Source organism: Petaurus breviceps, unplaced genomic scaffold (assembly GCF_028583685.1).
Source record: "Petaurus breviceps papuanus isolate PSGF00001 unplaced genomic scaffold, PetGlider_PUasm1.0 38, whole genome shotgun sequence".
In the NCBI taxonomy this organism is placed as follows: Eukaryota; Metazoa; Chordata; class Mammalia; order Diprotodontia; family Petauridae; genus Petaurus; species Petaurus breviceps.
In genome coordinates, this window is record NW_027186304.1 from 8867041 (window position 1) to 8883679 (window position 16639).

At 37.6% G+C, this 16639-nt stretch overlaps 1 protein-coding gene across 5 annotated transcripts in view; it reads right to left on the bottom strand.

Moving 5' to 3' along the window:
• Positions 1-16639, bottom strand: part of CCDC102B (coiled-coil domain containing 102B) — a 762014-nt gene that overhangs the window by 643772 nt on the left and 101603 nt on the right. For all 5 annotated transcript variants that reach the window (XM_069099570.1, XM_069099571.1, XM_069099569.1 and 2 more), the window contains 2 exons: positions 14643-15262; positions 11298-11512 (listed from right to left, as the gene is read on the bottom strand). In XM_069099570.1, the coding sequence (XP_068955671.1) occupies positions 11298-11512; positions 14643-15245 (818 nt within the window). In that variant the 5' untranslated portion in view covers positions 15246-15262. The remainder of the gene's footprint in view (positions 1-11297; positions 11513-14642; positions 15263-16639) is intronic.

Here is a 16639-nt window from a genome sequence, read left to right on the forward strand (position 1 = left end):
GATTCAACCATTCTGTAGAGCAATTTGGAATTATGCCATGTATAGCCTTTGACCTAGCAATACCACTACCAGGTCTCTATTGAAAAAGAGATTAAAAAATAAAAAGCAAAAGGACCTATATATACAAAAATATGGATAGCACCTCTTTTCTGGGGATAAAGAATGAGCAATTGAGGTGATGCTCATCAATTGGGAAATGGCTGAAAAAGGTAAAGTATGTGATTTTAATGGAATAGTATTGTACTGTAAGGATGAGCTATACTATATTGTACTGTAAGATGAGCAGGATGCTCTCAGAAAATCCTGCAAAGACTTGCCTGAGATGATACAAAGTGAAATGTACTGTATATAAAGTAACAGAAATATTATAAGATGGTCAACTATAAATGACTTAGCTATTCTCAGTAATACAATGATGCAAAACAACTTTGAAGGATTTATAATGAAAAATGCTCTCCATCCCCAGAGAAAGAACTGTTGGTGTCTGAATAAAGACTGAAGCATACTTTTTTTAACTTTATTTTTATTGATATTTTTTGGTCTGTGCTTCTTCCACAACATGACCATTATGAATGTGTTTTGCATGACTACATGTGTATAACATATCAAATTGCTTGCCTTCTCAATGAGGGGGGGCATGGGGAAGGAGAAAATTTGGAACTCAAAGTTTTAAAAACAAATGTTAAACATTGTTTTTACATATAAGAGTATGTATTTGGGATTAAGGTGTAAGAAAATGGAAAGGTAGGAGGGACTGGTTATATGAAAGGCTTTGAATGACAAAAAATGAATTTTGTATTTGTTCCTAGAAACAACAGGAAGTCACTGGAATTTATTAAGTAAGGAGGGTGAAGGGAAGGTTTGACATAGTTGGGCCTGCCCTTTAGGAAAATCACTTTAATGGCTGAAGGGACAATGGATTAGAATGGAAAGAGACAGGAAAGGCAGGTTGACCCAATAGTAGGAAGTTGCAATAGTCCAGGCATGAGGTAACCTGTGCCTTCACCAAAGTGGTAGCAGTGTCAGAGTAGAGAACAAAGCATATTTGAGTGATGTTTCAAAAATGAAATCAATGGGCCTTGGAAACAACTTAGATATGGGGGTGGGGGTAGAAATAATGAGGAACTGAGAATGACTCTTATTTATGAGCCTGAGGGACTAGGGGGATAATGTTGCATGATCTGAAGAAGAATACAGCAAAGATGATAGAAAAGAAGCACTTAGATAGGTAGAAGGAAAACCAGGAGATACTAGTGTCCCAAACACCTAGAAAGAAGAGAAAATCAGGGGTAGAGTCAAGATGGTCGAGTAAAAGTAAGGACTTGCTTCAGATCTCTCCAAACCTAAATACAAAAAAAATACTCTAAACAAATTCTAGAGCAGCAGAACCCACAAAATGACAGAGTGAAATAAATTTCTAGTCCAAGATAACCTGGAAGATCAATAGGAAAGGTCTGTTGCAGCAGTCTGAGAGAGGAGCACAGTCCAGCATGGGCCAATCCAGCACTGACAAGCTACAGCAGGCCTCAGGGGACTGAATCACTGGCAACTGTGGAGGTTTCCAGACTTCTCAATCCACAAACACCAAAGACAACTTAGAAGGTCAGTAGAAAAGGTCTGGCAGACCTGGGTGAGTGATGATCAAGGTCTAGCCAGGGCCTGAGCCCCAGACTCAGGGTAGCAGTGGTAATAGCAGTGTCAATAGTTTCTTCCACAGCTCTCAGCCCACAGATGATGGGAGCATCCAGTGTCTGATGAGAGGTAGATTGCAGGGATCTCGTTGGTGGTGCTGAGGCAGGATTCTCTTCCTTTGCCCATGCTTGGATCTGGATCACAGTCCTGGGTGGTGGTCCTGGGGTGAGGAAGAGGGCTGGTATGGCAGAGCTTCTGGCAACAGTGAAGAAGGAATCTTCTTTACATTTTCAAGGTAGAAAAGAGTGTTTATGGTCAGTCACAGACCAAATCATAGACCAAAAAAAGGAGTAAACACCTCTCCTTTCCTCATACGACCTTGGAAGAACTGAAAATTTACAGGTCCCTAGAAATAGCTCTGAAAACAGCTGCACACAACCCCTGGAGTTTGGGACAGTCAAACCTCCACACTGGAAGCAGAGATCTACATTAAGAAAGAGGTTAAAAAGTCAAGTATTTGGTTGGGAAAATGAATAGCCGAAAAATCAAACTAAGAAGAGAATATTTTGGAGGAGAAAATGATCAACAGTGTCAAAGGCTGCGGAGAGGTCAAGAAAAATGAGGATTGAGAAAGAAAAGGCCGTTGGATTTAGCAACTAAGCGGTCACTAGGTAATTTGAAGAGACCTGCTTCAGTGGAATGATAACGTCAGAAACCAGATCATAAGGAGTTAAGAGTAAGAGGAGAGAAATTGGAGGCACCTATTGCAGACAGCCTTTTCTAGATTAACTAAAAAAGGCAGAAAAGAAATAGGATTATAGCAATGATGGAAGGAACAAGAGAAGGCTTTTTTCAGAATAGGAAAGACCTGGACATGTTGTAGACAGTAGGGAAGGAACAGTAGCCAAGGATAGATTGGAAATAAGTGAAAGAGTGGGGATGACAGAATGTTTATTCTGTTGGAGGAGAAAGAATGGAATGGGCTCACTTAAACAGGTAGGGGCTTGGTAAGGAATGAGTCCACTTCATCATGCGACAGGGGTCAAACAGGGGAAAGCATTAGAAGACACGTGAGAGATAGATGAGGAGGAAAGGAGAAGGAGTTCAGGGTGAATGGCCTAAATTTTTCTGTAAAATATGAGACAAGGTTCTCAGCTAAGAGAGTGGACAGAAGGGTAGCCCTGCAAGGATTGAGGAGGGATGAACAGTTTGGAAGAGTCAGTATGGAGAGGGAGATAGTGAGTTGATAGAAATTGATAGATATTTTATGATTGAGATTTAAAGTTAGGAAAATTGCCTAACATCAGTGAGGGGCTAGATGAAATTATGTAACATGAATTTATACTGGAACTAGTCAGAATAGTTGTGCAACTTCTCTTTGATCAGCAGCATGTGGGCAAGAGTGAAGGGACAAAAGGTGTAATTGATGCAGGTTTGAGGTTTGATTAGGTGTGATCTGCAGTGTTGTCAGACATCGTTTTACCCATGCAAAGTTAAATATGCATTATTCCCCACTTATAGCTATAAGATTTGTAACAAACTCACTTTTTCTCTTCCACACAAAATGATCAGATTAATACATTGATCTGAGTATTTTTGCAAGAACATATATGAAATCTAAGGGACAGGATGACAGGATGAAATCTCAATGGTTTTCTTTCGAGCATTATTTGCTGCGCCTCATCACTAGGACATGAAATTATATTCAAATTACAAAACACTAAAAACAAATTCAGCTTTTACTGAAACATAACACAATAAAATGATCATAGGATCAATCTAGTTTAAATTTTTGAGGTATCTCTGGGTTCACCTAATCCAAACAGCTTCCTTTATATGAGAAAACTTTCAGTGAATTAAAGTGAATTTTCCAAGTTCATGCAACAAGTTCATGGTAGAGCCAGGGCTAGAACTCAAAACTTCTCACTACCTGACCAGTGTCCTTTCCATTTACATAAATGTAGTATCAACACAATATTCACAGCCCTGATGGTGATGATGTTCTCAATCACAAAATATAACAGACTCTCCCTATATATGACAGAATCAAAACATTTATTCAGATACCAGAAAACCAAATCCCAACAGCAGAAAGTCAAATCCATCATAATAACAAAGAAGTTAATACACCATAACACGGCAGGAAGCCACACTATCCTTTAGCCTTCCCACAAATACTCAAAGCCTAGTTATCTCCTTGGGTGGGTCCTCTCCTCCCTCTAGCTCTAACTGCTCTGACTCCCAGCTTCCTGTGGACTCTGCTCCACCCTTCAGCAAGCTCCTCCACCACAGGCTCCAAGTGATTACATTCAGCCTACTAGGGGGCAGGGAAGATCTTCAAAGCAGGAAAGATCTTCAAATTTCTATTACCATTACAATAAAAAAATTAATGTAATTAAGGTGTAACTGGAATGGTTTTGCTTTTGCCTGTGGATAAGAGAGATGGGAAAGAAGAGTTGAGCTCTAAATAATACGGTAGAAATAAACATTATGTGTGAGAGAAAATAAGTATTTTGGAACAGATATAGGCAAAGGTCATAATTAGATATAGGAATAATTACACTTTAAAAAATCGCTACTTCAGGGGTGGCTAGGAGGCACAGTGAGTAGAGCCTCAGCCCCAGAGTCAGAAGAACCTGAGTTTGGATCCTCCTCAGACACTTAACACACACACACACACACACACACACACACACACACACACACAACTAGCTGTGTGACCTTGGGCAAGTTACTTAACCCCAATTACCCTCCAAAAAGAAAAAAAAAAGCTACACCAAATATTTGCTTCAAATATGAAGATGGGTAACCCCCCTAAATCAATCAATCAATCCATCAAATGAATGTATAGATACCTTCCTATCTGTGCTTCTTAGAAGGATTTGGAAGCAGACAGATCAATATGTGAAAGGACCTATATCCTCCCATTCCCCATCACTTTTCCAGTTTCTCTACCTGGGTGGTCTTATAGCAGCTGGTCAGGAATTCATCAGTATGTATGTCTCTATAAAAAGGGTTCTTGGTAGTAGCTTATAAATGGTGACATTCTACTAGCAATATTTTTTAAAATCCCCATTTCATGGGGGGAGTAAGGAAGGAGTTTCTGTAAACTTTCCAAGACTTTAATCCATGTCAGATTTGGGATTAGTTTCCTGAGTTCTACTTCTGGGCTCTTTTGACTAGGCTATACTGGTCAAGACAACAGATGTCTGTGGAAAATTAAAAGGGAATGCTCCCCCAAGCTGAGAGAAACAAAAATTTTATTCAGGGTTGCTCAATACAATCCACCCACTTACTAAGGTTTCAGGATTGGGAATTTAAAAGATTAGGAAGATTTATAGGCCTAACACAAACTATCCTTGGGAAACATTCCCTTGTGATGGAAAGAAAAAAGAATGTGCAATTGTCTCTTGTGGATTGCTGCTTAATGTTGATTCATAGGCACACAAACCTTGAGTCACAATACCCATAGGACAACTTCCTAAATAGAATAAGGAGAAACAACTTCTGAATCACAGCCTATTTCTTCTTCTTTCTTCTACCTGTATTGCACTTAGTTTTACTCTGGAGGAGAGAATTTTACTTTCTGTAGGAGTTATTTTTGTTCTGAGAGAAGCTAATGCTTTTGGAGAAGATTAAATATATACTTAGAACAGATTCTTCAGAAGAGAAATAGGTTAAATCTAGGAAAGAGCACTAGAAACTTCCTCCTATAAATGTCTTCAATGCTACTACTAACCTGGAGTGATGACATTATATTATTGGCTATATAACAGCCAGTTGTGTATATCAAATAGACATCTCAAACTTCAAATGCCTAAAAAAATTCCTTTCTCCCTAAAATATACTTCTTTTCAAAACATTCCCATTGTTGTCAAGGATACCACTTTCCTCCTAGTCACAACTTCTGTGTTATCTTTGGTTCCTCATTCTGATTTATCCCACATATCCAATTAAGTGTCAAGTCTTATTTATTCCATGTTCACAATATTTCTTACATTATTTTTATCTATTTATGTGGCCACCACCCTAGTTCAACCCCTTATCACCTGTCACCTTAACCATTGGAAAATACTTCTACTTGGGTCTACCCACCTACAGTTTTTCAGTACTCTAAATCAACCTCTACATAGTTAGCAAGTTATATTAAAAGCATAGATCTGATCAGATAATTTCCCTACTCAATATATTTCAGTAGCCATCTATTACTTCTAAGTCAAATATCAATCTTTCTTTTTGACATTTCAGTCCTTCCCAACCAGGTTCCATCCTATGTTCTTAGGATTATTATATATTGCTCTCCACCCATTTTGTAGTCTAACCAAGTGGGACTTTGTGCTGTTCCTCATGCTACATGAATTTCCTTCTCCTGTGTCCATATTTGATCCAAGCTAGCCTCCATTCTTAGAATTTATGCCCCTTCATCTTTACCTCACAAAATTCCAAGATTCATTCAAAGTTGAGCTTGGATATGACTTTCTGTATGAGGCCTTTTATAATCTCATCGACGGCTCGTATTTCTCCCCCAAATTGCGTTCTACATTTTTCATATCCTTCAGCAACTAGGCATCATGGCAGGAAGAGCGCCAGCCCTGGAGTTAGAAGGGTCAGAGTTGAAATCTTGCCTCAGACACTTAATAGCTCTATGACTCTGGGCACAGCACTGAACCCTGTTGACTTCATTTTCCTCACCCAAATAGAGGCACAGAGAGTCAGACATGACTGAAATGACTCAACAACAGCAACATGTAAGTTGGTGTTATTTCACTGTATGGAATGTTAGCTCGTGGATGGCAGGGCCTATTTCATTTTTGCCTTGATATTCACAGTGCCTAGCACATAGTAACTACTTAATAAATGCTTATTGTTTTTTTTTAAAGCAATTGGGGTTAAGTAACTTTCTCAAGGTTACACGGCCAGTTATTTCTGGGTGTGGTGCTAAGTATTTGAGCCCGGATTCAATCCCCAGGTCATCCCGACACTGGGGCCGGTGCTCTTACTCACTTTGCTACCTAGCTGCCCCATATTTATTGATTTTTAATAGATTCCTGGTGTGATTGATAGAGGAGAGGTTCACAGTTTGACATGCAGTGACATGAAAGTCCAAGTTTCAAAAAGTTCAAAGAAAGAGTAGCTAGAATATAATGGTCTAATATTCTACTGGGAAGACTGACCCAAGAAGGATGAGAGTTTACAAGAATGAAATCATTATTTTTTGAAATTATTTAAATTAGGAAGAAAAAAAATTGCTTAAAGAGATTGATGTGATTGAAGACTCATTGAATAATTTTTATTTTAAAAGACATGTACAAAAATATTAACAACAGCATGTAAAATGATGAAAACACAGAGGAGCGTGATTCTACATCTCGTGTTTAAACAGTGTCAGAAGCACTGCAATCTAAGCTATGGAGGCAAGAGAAGGTTTTAAGAAGGGAAAGCGCCACTCACTTATTTATTTTGTTTTCTCTCTCCCAAGGAGAATGAAATTTGCTCTAGGAAGGATATAACAATGGTCAAAGTTGAAAATGAAATTAAGTGGAGGAAATAATAAGAAGGCACTTGATTGTCTCTCATGACATCCAGTTTAATGAATCCAAGTGTAGTAAAGAGGTAAATGTGTTGGCCCTGATATTAGAAGGTTTGTTTCCGACATTGTATAACCTTAGACAAGTCATTTAAATTGCCTGGACCGCAGTGTCATCATCTGTAAAATGGAATAAGTAGAGGGAAGAAGGTCCAGATGACCTCTGAGGTTTCTTCAAGTTCTATGTCTATGGTTGGATGAACTGTATCTTGTGAGACTGAAAGAGCTAATAAAAGAGATTGTTGAATTGCCTTTTTCCTTTATCTTTGAAAGATCACTGAGATCATAAAAGGTACCGCAGGCTTCCAGAAAGAAAAATGTTCCAGTTTTTTAAAAGGAAAATTTTTATTACTGTAATATTTAGTTCATTGAGCTTGACTTCCATTCCTTGCAAAAAAAAAGGACACATTGAAAGGCTGAAGCAAATTAAAAACCATTTTTTGCTAATATTTTAACTTGATTCTAACCTTGAGTATTCCTCTCCTTTTTTATTTTCCAAATCTGGGAATATCTGAATTAATTCATAGTCACAGACAGACACATCTTAGGATATTTATGGCATAAAAAGTCTCAATTTACAAATAGAAATCAAAATAAATTTTGAAAATTCTTTCTAAGCTTATCAGCATTTGAAGGTATAGATTTTTTTTCTTAATAAATCAGGTTAATGGTTCTCATTTAATTATTGATGAATGCTAAATGAAGATGTTACTTTAATATTAACTCTGGAGTGTATATCAAATCAGCCATCACAATACACATAGAAAAAAATCTTTCTCATAAGATTTATTTTGGTGTTTCTAGAGACAACTAAGTGAGAGAGCAGGTAGAGCACTTGGCTTGGAATCCAGAACATTTGCCCTCAGATCCTGAGGTGGCTAAAGTGCTTTATCTCTGTCTGTACCAGTTGCCTTATCTGTAAAATGGGAGTGGTAAAAGTACCCACCTGACAAGTCGTTGGTGAGGATGGGTCAAAATGTTGTAAGGGAACCCAAGTAACATGCCACCTGATTTAGAGCCCACCATTAAGCCCCTTTTATTTGTCTTTGTCTTTATCCTAAAGCCTGTAACTGCTTGTAACCGATTAAAGGCCTAATCCCCTGCTCCCTTATCTTTCCCTTAAATTAGTACTTCCCTAAATCAGTAAGCCTTGAAGTACCATTTTGTATAAGGACTATGGTTCAAACCTGTATAGAGATCATGGGGCAAATCTATCCCATGCAAGAGATCACCCTGTTCTGGGATGATGACCCAGCAAGACCCTCCACCCAGAAGGCTGACCAAGCAGGGTCCCCTGCACCCTTCACCCTGAACATGACCCTGGCCTGTTTCATGACCCCAGCCTGTTCTAGGAACACCACTCCCCCTGTGCCCTCCACTCTGTACCCTCCACCCTGTTCTAGGAGGGATCCCTGTCACACATTGTGCCATGATTTCCAAATTAGCCCTGAGCTGAGCCCTGAGCCAATCAATGGCTGTTCTTGGCTTCTGTGTGTCATTGCTTATGCTAGCTCACCTCCCCAATTGTGGTTTTTATGGTTTTGCCTTTCTAAGCATTGCCTGTATCTCAATTAAGGGCTGTCTGATTTGAGTGTATATGCCAGGCAGTCACTCACTTGCTCAATAAATCCACATCTAAATTTATCTAAGACCCAGATCTCAGTCTCACTCTTATTCTCTTCACAACAAAATGAGATCATATATTCCAAACTTTAAAGTCTTATATAAATATTAGTCATTATTATCTAGTTAACCTCAGCCATGGCATATTTTTAGTGAGAAAACTAGCATAGTCATTAGAAAACTGGCCTCAAAGTCAAGCAGACCAGACACATAATGGTTGTGGGACCTTAGACAAGTCATTTTGCCTCTTGGTGCCCAGGTCTTCACAGTCTTCTAAAAAATAAATGTACCAATTGGTAAGAGCTTCCTCAAAGAGTTCCTTATGTGATTAAAATCACAGATACAGTTTTAAAAAGTGTCATTTCATTAGTGTAATGGCAAGCACAGAAGTAGTTCACACCTTGCTTCAGCTATTGAATTAACACCTTGTTTCAGTTCAAGTTCCTTTTGAGATTAGTATCAAGTCTGTTAAGAAACAGAACATGTGAACCCCACAAGTTGTGAATCCTAGAACTAATAAACTCATTCAACAGGAAGGGGAGAGGCTAATGACCATATATAAGGAGAGGCCCAGGCTGGAGACAGCAGAACTGAGAAGAGGACTTCTGTGGTGGCAGAGTCAAGAAGGAGAAAACTTGTGGTATTCCAGCACTCTGTTTGTCTGCTCTGTCTGTGTTGATGTTTGTTTGTAATACTTTGTACAGGAGCCCTGGGACATTACTGGAATCCCTGAAAGAGGATTTTCTGGTTGTATGTTTACAGAAGTCCTGGAGGAGGGTTTTAGAGGTCCTAGGACTTTACTGATGATTTGTGCTGACCTATCGGACCTTGTTTGTGGGTCTGAGTTGATTTCACAGGCAGATAGTGAATTGATGATGGTTCTGGTGATGTGCATAAATAATATTGTGGCTCTGTCAAGCTTTGTCTTCCCAGAAACAGGAACTGTGAAAGACTTGAGGTGGACTGGACACTGTGAACTTCAATATGGAATGGGAACTGGACAAAGAACTGGACAAGGAACTGGGAGCTCCCTGCCTTTGAACCCAGGTGACAGTTGGAGCTGGGACCATGGAAGAGGAACCATGGAAGCTGAGAGCCAGCCTTGAGTCAAGCTGAAAGAAGACTTTACTTGGATACTGTGTACTGACTGAGAAGATTATGATTTACTGTGACCTAGGGATGGAGAACTTTGACTTGAATTAAGGATTTTGTGATTGAGTAAATGAATGTACTTTACTGAAAACTATATGACCACTTTGGTGAAAACTATGTCGCCATTTTAGTGATAAGCTGTTGAGTTGTAACATTGTGAATGCTGTACCTTGATTTTCTGTGAATGTTTTGCTCTGATTTGTTATTGAATAAATGAGAGTGAGCTATATTATGTAACCAAAAACTTGAAAGCTGTTCACAGCAGCAGTCCTCTGGAAAGCTGCTCATGCTTGACTTTACAATTAGTACTTCATATCTACTTGGGACCAGAGTTGTGAGTTTCTCTGTAATTACATTTAATCATTCTTTGTGTTCACCAACTTAAATTTCTAGGAATATTGTGAGATTTACCAAAAAAAGCACCAGATAGACTTCATATACTATACAGAATGAAGGCAAATATCTCAATATTATTTCTCCTCTCCAAAAAAGCAGATGCTTGATCCCAGCTTAGAAAAGAAGGCACAAAACCTGATTTACTCATGATATTTTTTTAAATAAATACTAATCAATTATATTTGACAAATCCTGGAAGATTGTAATTATAATTACTAATATTTATATATCACTTTAAAGAGCTTTATAATCATTAACTGATTTGATTTTCACAAAAATCGAGTCTTCTCAACACACAAAATCCAAAGACAGCATAGAAGGTCAGTGGGAAAACTCTATGGGACTTAGGTGAAAGAGGAGCGTGGTCCAGCAGGGTGGTGGAGGTGGCAATGGCATCAGTGGTAGCAGCAGCAGCAGAGGTTACCTCTGGAGCTCTGGCCCCACAGATGGTGGGGGATCTAGTGGCTGACACAAAACCCCTGAAACCTGGGACAGTACACCCTCCCTCACTCCCACCCCTACTGGAAGCAGAGTCCTAAATTGACTAAGAGTTGGAAAGTCAAGTATTTGGCTGGGAAGATAAGCAAACAGTGTAAAAAAAAAAACCTCAGAATATTGAATCTTATTTCGATTTTCACAAAAATTCTGTGATAAAGGTATTATAGCCATTATTATTCTCATTTTACAGATTGGAAACTTGGCCTCAGAGAAGCAAAATGACTTACCCATGGCCACACAGTTAGTAAGTGTCAGAGCCAGGTCTTTTTGGCTTCAAGTCCAGCTGTCTTTCCACTACATTATAAAGGTAGTGGTGAAAGCATCTTCTCTTACAACATTTATCTAAATTAACTCTATTCAGTGGTTTAAAGTTATGATTTATTCAAAGGACACTATGATTTGAACTTACTCTCTTTCCTTCCACAGAATTTTCTGAGACTCATCCAAGTGAAACTTCAGAGTCGAAATCTGGACTAATTCCTTCTCCAAAGGTTGTGCTACATTATCTAGCCTCAGTGCAGACTTTGTCACACAGTTGCCAGAAAGACCTTTTCTGAAGAAATCAGGGTCTTGTGAATCCATATCCTGGTTGATTCTTATTGGGTTGGCACCCATTTCTATTTCCTAGAGAGAAAAATATAAAGACACATACTAAGCCAAAGCAAAATTAATTTATTAGATTACTTAATGCCTGATTTTACAATTAACTCAAGAGATGTGGAAAAAATAATTAAGGCACATTTTCCTAACTAAGACTATTCAAAATAACACTATTATCTTCTCAGTGTACAAAGTTGTTCTTTGTTTTGTTTTGTTGGAACTTGTGTTAGGACTTCCCCATAGCTCTGAGGAATTCCAAGCATGGAAAATCACTTCACTATATAAATCCTTAATTCAATGGTGACATACCAGTGGTGTCAAAATTGAACAGAAATGAAAACCACTAAACCACACATAAGGATTCCTGTGGGTACATACAACAACAACAACAAAAAACCACATATTTTGTGCTTTTTTATTTTGTGAAATATTTCACAATTACATTTTAATCTGGTTTGGCCTTATGGCAGGGCCATGTATTTGGCATTTCACAGTTACATTTTTAGAAAGCACCCTACAACACTGGGGATAGGGATATCTATATGGTCACATTTCTAAGGGAGAAAGGAAGAGGAGTGATAGGCCAGTGGAACACAGAACAATTAAGAGACTGGTGATGATATCAAGGATGAAAGTTTTGAAGATAAGTGGAACAGGTAGAGATAAAGTAAGAGAATATTATGACCAGATAGGGAAATTTCAGAGTTCTTGATAATAGAAGTAAAACACTCATGAGTAATGGGAAGATCAGGGTATAACCATCACTATATATGATTGAGAAGCAGTGAACGTCATGGGAGTTGAGAATATCAATGTCTTTAAGGAAACATAAAAGTCACCAAATTATTGTGTAGTTCAGTACTAGAAAGAACAAAACTTATTCATCTTATGTGTCAATAGCAGCAAATACTCCACATTCCAGTTATATGTGTAATATTTGAATGTTTATTTGTCATGAATTCAAACTGAGAAAAAGGAATTTGTTAGTATCTGAATTCACATATCTATATACACTATAAGATAATATAGATCAATACATTACATCTCCTTTGAAAAATAGTCTGTAGAAGGAGTAGTTAATTTTATTCTCTATTTTATTCATATGAATAAATATGTACTTGTCACTCTTTGCAATAATTGTCAAATAACAAATGGGGTATGTGCAATGCACTAAGCAAAATGGTAGGCAGAGACAATCTAGGCATGGGCCTTCTGATTATGCTCAGAGCTGGCAGAGGAAGCTTCTCTAAATCAGAACAGCTGCTTGAGGCTTCTTTTACATCTGATGGTGATTCATTTCCCCTAATTCCTGAAGAAATTTCAGACTTACATACTTCCTGAATTTATTCATATTTAAATATATTTTATTTACATTGTAAGTGATTTGAGGCAATACCCTTCTCCTTTTCTGCTGCCTTCCCACATAAAATGGTTTCTCATGTGTCTTATTAACAAATTAACAAATGTTACGTGAATTAGAATGCCGTCATTTATTCTATAAGCATACACTTGGCTCTACTTGTTTAATTTATCAGTATCTATTAAACAACTCATGGTTAATGGAATCTCATTGTCATGAGAAAATACATAATTTCATAATTTAACAGATCACAACTGGCAGGGCAGTGTACTCCAAACCATACGTGAAAAAAGAATGCAACCCACCTAACATGTTCATGTAATCATTGCTTTAAGACCTCTAGTGAGGATAGTTCATACCTCTATAGGCAGAAAAATCATTTTATTTTTGGGCAGTGCTAATTGTTTGGAAGCTTTTTTTCTTTACTTCAAATTTAAATATGTTCCTTTACAATTTCTACCCATTGCTTCTACTTCTGTCCTTCCCCCCCCACCAAAAAAAAAAAAGAAAGAAAAGGAAAGGAAAAATAATCTGTTTTCCGTGTACATCTTGTCAAATACATTAAAACTACTGTCTTCCTCCATATTCTAGAGTCTTCTCTTCTCTAAGCTAAACAACCACAGTACCAACTCATCATTATGTTACACGGACTAACAACCCTTCACCATTTTACTCTTCTCTCAAGAACATTTCAGCTTGTCAATGTTACCCTCTTGCTGTTGTTCAGTCATTTCAGTCATGTTCAACTCCATGTGACCTCATTTGGAGTTCTCTTGGTGAAGATACTGGAGTAGTTTTCCATTTCCTTTTCCAGTTGACTTTACAGATGAAGAAATAAGGCAAATAGTGAAGTGACTTGTCCAAGGTCACACAGAAAGTTAATGTCCAAGGTCAGATTTAAACTCAGTAAAATGAGTCTTCCTAACTCTAGGTTCATCACTCTGCTACCTAGCTGCCCTCTATTATTGCTCTAGAATGTGATTCATTATAGCATATTCTCAATGTTATGCAGAATACTATCTATTATTGAATAGCATGTTATAATGTAGACCCAAAAAGCTGAGTATGAACAGTAATGATTCGGATCTTAATTTCACTAGATTCACATGCACACACATACTTGCTACCCCTTCCATCTTATCCCTATTACCTTTATCTTCCCTAAAACCCCAAGGAAGAGCTTAAAGTTTACAAGTGACATTGTACATTTTTCTAGATGATGAAGTATATTTTCAGACAGAGGATTAAACAGAGATAGAAGAAAGTGATGCATAATGATCCCTTAATGAAACAACTTATAGATACTTCTGGCCTCATTCCACAGGCTTTTTCTGAACACTGTTTATATAGTTTCCCCCTACTCTACACCCAATTGCCCCTGCATAAAAATAGAAGGGGATCATGTAGTACTAGGGAAAATTTTGTATTTTTTGCTTGTTTAAGCTTTATAGGTCATGCCATTATGTTATTTTAATTGGGCTAAATGGAAAATATCTATATAGCTTTTTAATACAACAAAATTAGGTTTAATCTTTTTTTTTTTGCTTTTTGGAGGGCAATTGGGGTTAAGTAACTTGCCCAAGGTGACACAGCTAGGTGTGTGTGTGTGTGTGTGTGTGTGTGTGTGTGTGTGTTAAGTGTCTGAGGCTGGATCTGAGCTCAGGTCCTCCTGACCCTGGGGCCAGCACTCTACTCACTGCGCCACCTAGCTGCCCCTTAATCTTATTTTAAAAAGAAAAAAATTTAAAAATGACCATTAGAAGATGAGATAATCCTATGACAATTGCCTCTTACCTTTTTCCTTATATCTTCTTTGAGAAAAACCTGTGTTTTTCCCAAATTGATTCTAGGAGTACCATATTCCTCAGAACCCACTGGAAATTGAGTTTCCTGTGGATAGGAGCCTTCCACAAAACCAGGCTTCTCCTTCCAGATAAGTTCAGCATCCGGTGTCTCTTTTTCATTTAGTGAATTTTGTTTTTTTTTGAGGGCACTCAATTCCTTCACTGCCATCTCTAGCTTTATTCTGAGCTGCCGTCCTTCCTCCCTGGCTTTATTCCTTTCCACTCGTACTTTGCTCCATTTCTCTCTCCAGTTGGCAGTGCAGTCTGACCACCAGCGCATGGTCTTTTCCATCTGAGCAGCTCTGGCCTTGACCTCTTCAAGTTCTCGAACCCGAAGCTCTTCACAGATATCCCAGTCATTGCTGCTGTAGGAGTGAGCATAGAAGTTGGGAGCACCCTGTGAATGCAGGCCTTGAGGTGGTAAGTAAGAAGTACAGGGGTCACACAGTGGTGAGGCAGGTGCTGCTGTTTCACAAGGCGATCTCAGGGAAGATTGCTGCAGCTTAAAAATTTGTGTTTCTTCAATTAACTTGTGGATGGAATCAAAATTCATTTTTCACTGTTTAGGGCCTTTAAAAAGAGAATAAAATTAGTATGCATTTAGTCTAATGGCTATGATATCCAGATTTATTTGGCAAAAAAATAAAATTTAATAACATCACATGCAACACCAAGAATATTATTTCACTGGGTAAAATAAAGAAATGCAGATTTTTATGGATTTAGTACTTATCCCCTACCCTAAAGGAATTCATCCAAATTAAATATACTTAAAAATCAAATAGGAAAGAATGCTACCTTAATTGTTATGGCACACAACTGGTTCAGTATTCCCCTGCCTGGAATGTATTCTATCTCCTTTCTTCTCTTTAGTTCTAAGTTTCCTTCAAGGACTGAATTCAAACCTCTCTGCTCCATAAATGAAGCCTTTCCCAGGATTCCCTTTGCATATGATCTTTCCCACCATGGAAATCATGTACTACTTATAAGTTTTATTATTCATTTTGCACTTTTATTGTACCTTGAAATGTAATTTATTTTTAAGTATATTTTTGAGGAAGCCCTGTTTATGAAAGAAGTCTAACCAATATAAAACAGATCTCATAAGGAAGAGCTCAAAAGAGTCTCAAAACCCCCTTAATTAATAATCATTTGATTTGTTAGTGCAATGAAGAGATATACAAGCTTAAGGAAATCACCAACTTAATGTATAATACAGAATTAGATTTGGGGAAAACCTAAGAGAAAATATAATCTAAACTTTTCATTTATGAATAAGGAATCTGACATCCATGGTAGTGAAGTGACTTAGCCAAGGTTATATGGGTAATAATATCAACCCAGGTCCACTGACTCCAAATACCGTGATCTTTTCATCATACCACACTGCCTTGAATACTGTTTTCTTAAAAAAAAGTTTTGAAAGAGGGTGATAGGAGACAGTTATCAGCATTATCTCACAAAATATAAAATTAAAAAGTAGAAGGCAAAATGAGCCAGCAGAAAGTGCAGCATGAGATGTAACTAAACTGGATCATCCCAAAAACATTAATGAAACTATAAAGATGACAATAAAGAGGTGGGAAATGGAATAGATTTGCCACCATTTCTATTATGACATATTCTCAAAACTGATGAAAGTGGAAATACCATGTTTAGAGATACACTTAGTATTTCATATGATATATAAGGATGTTAAAATGGCATTTAGGTAAATGATTCAAGAATGTTTACAATGTTCCCCAATAGATTCTTCTATAGTTTCTATTTGAGTATTCCCTTTGACAAGGAATGACAAATCCATTCCATTTGACAGTAGTTCAAAATATTAGGAAGTTTTTCCATCTCTTAAGGTATAAATTGTATCTTTTGCTCCTAATTAGTGTTGATTAATTCACTTTCTTTTATTTTTATGAAAGTGGGGGTATTCTTCCATCTTCATGCCAG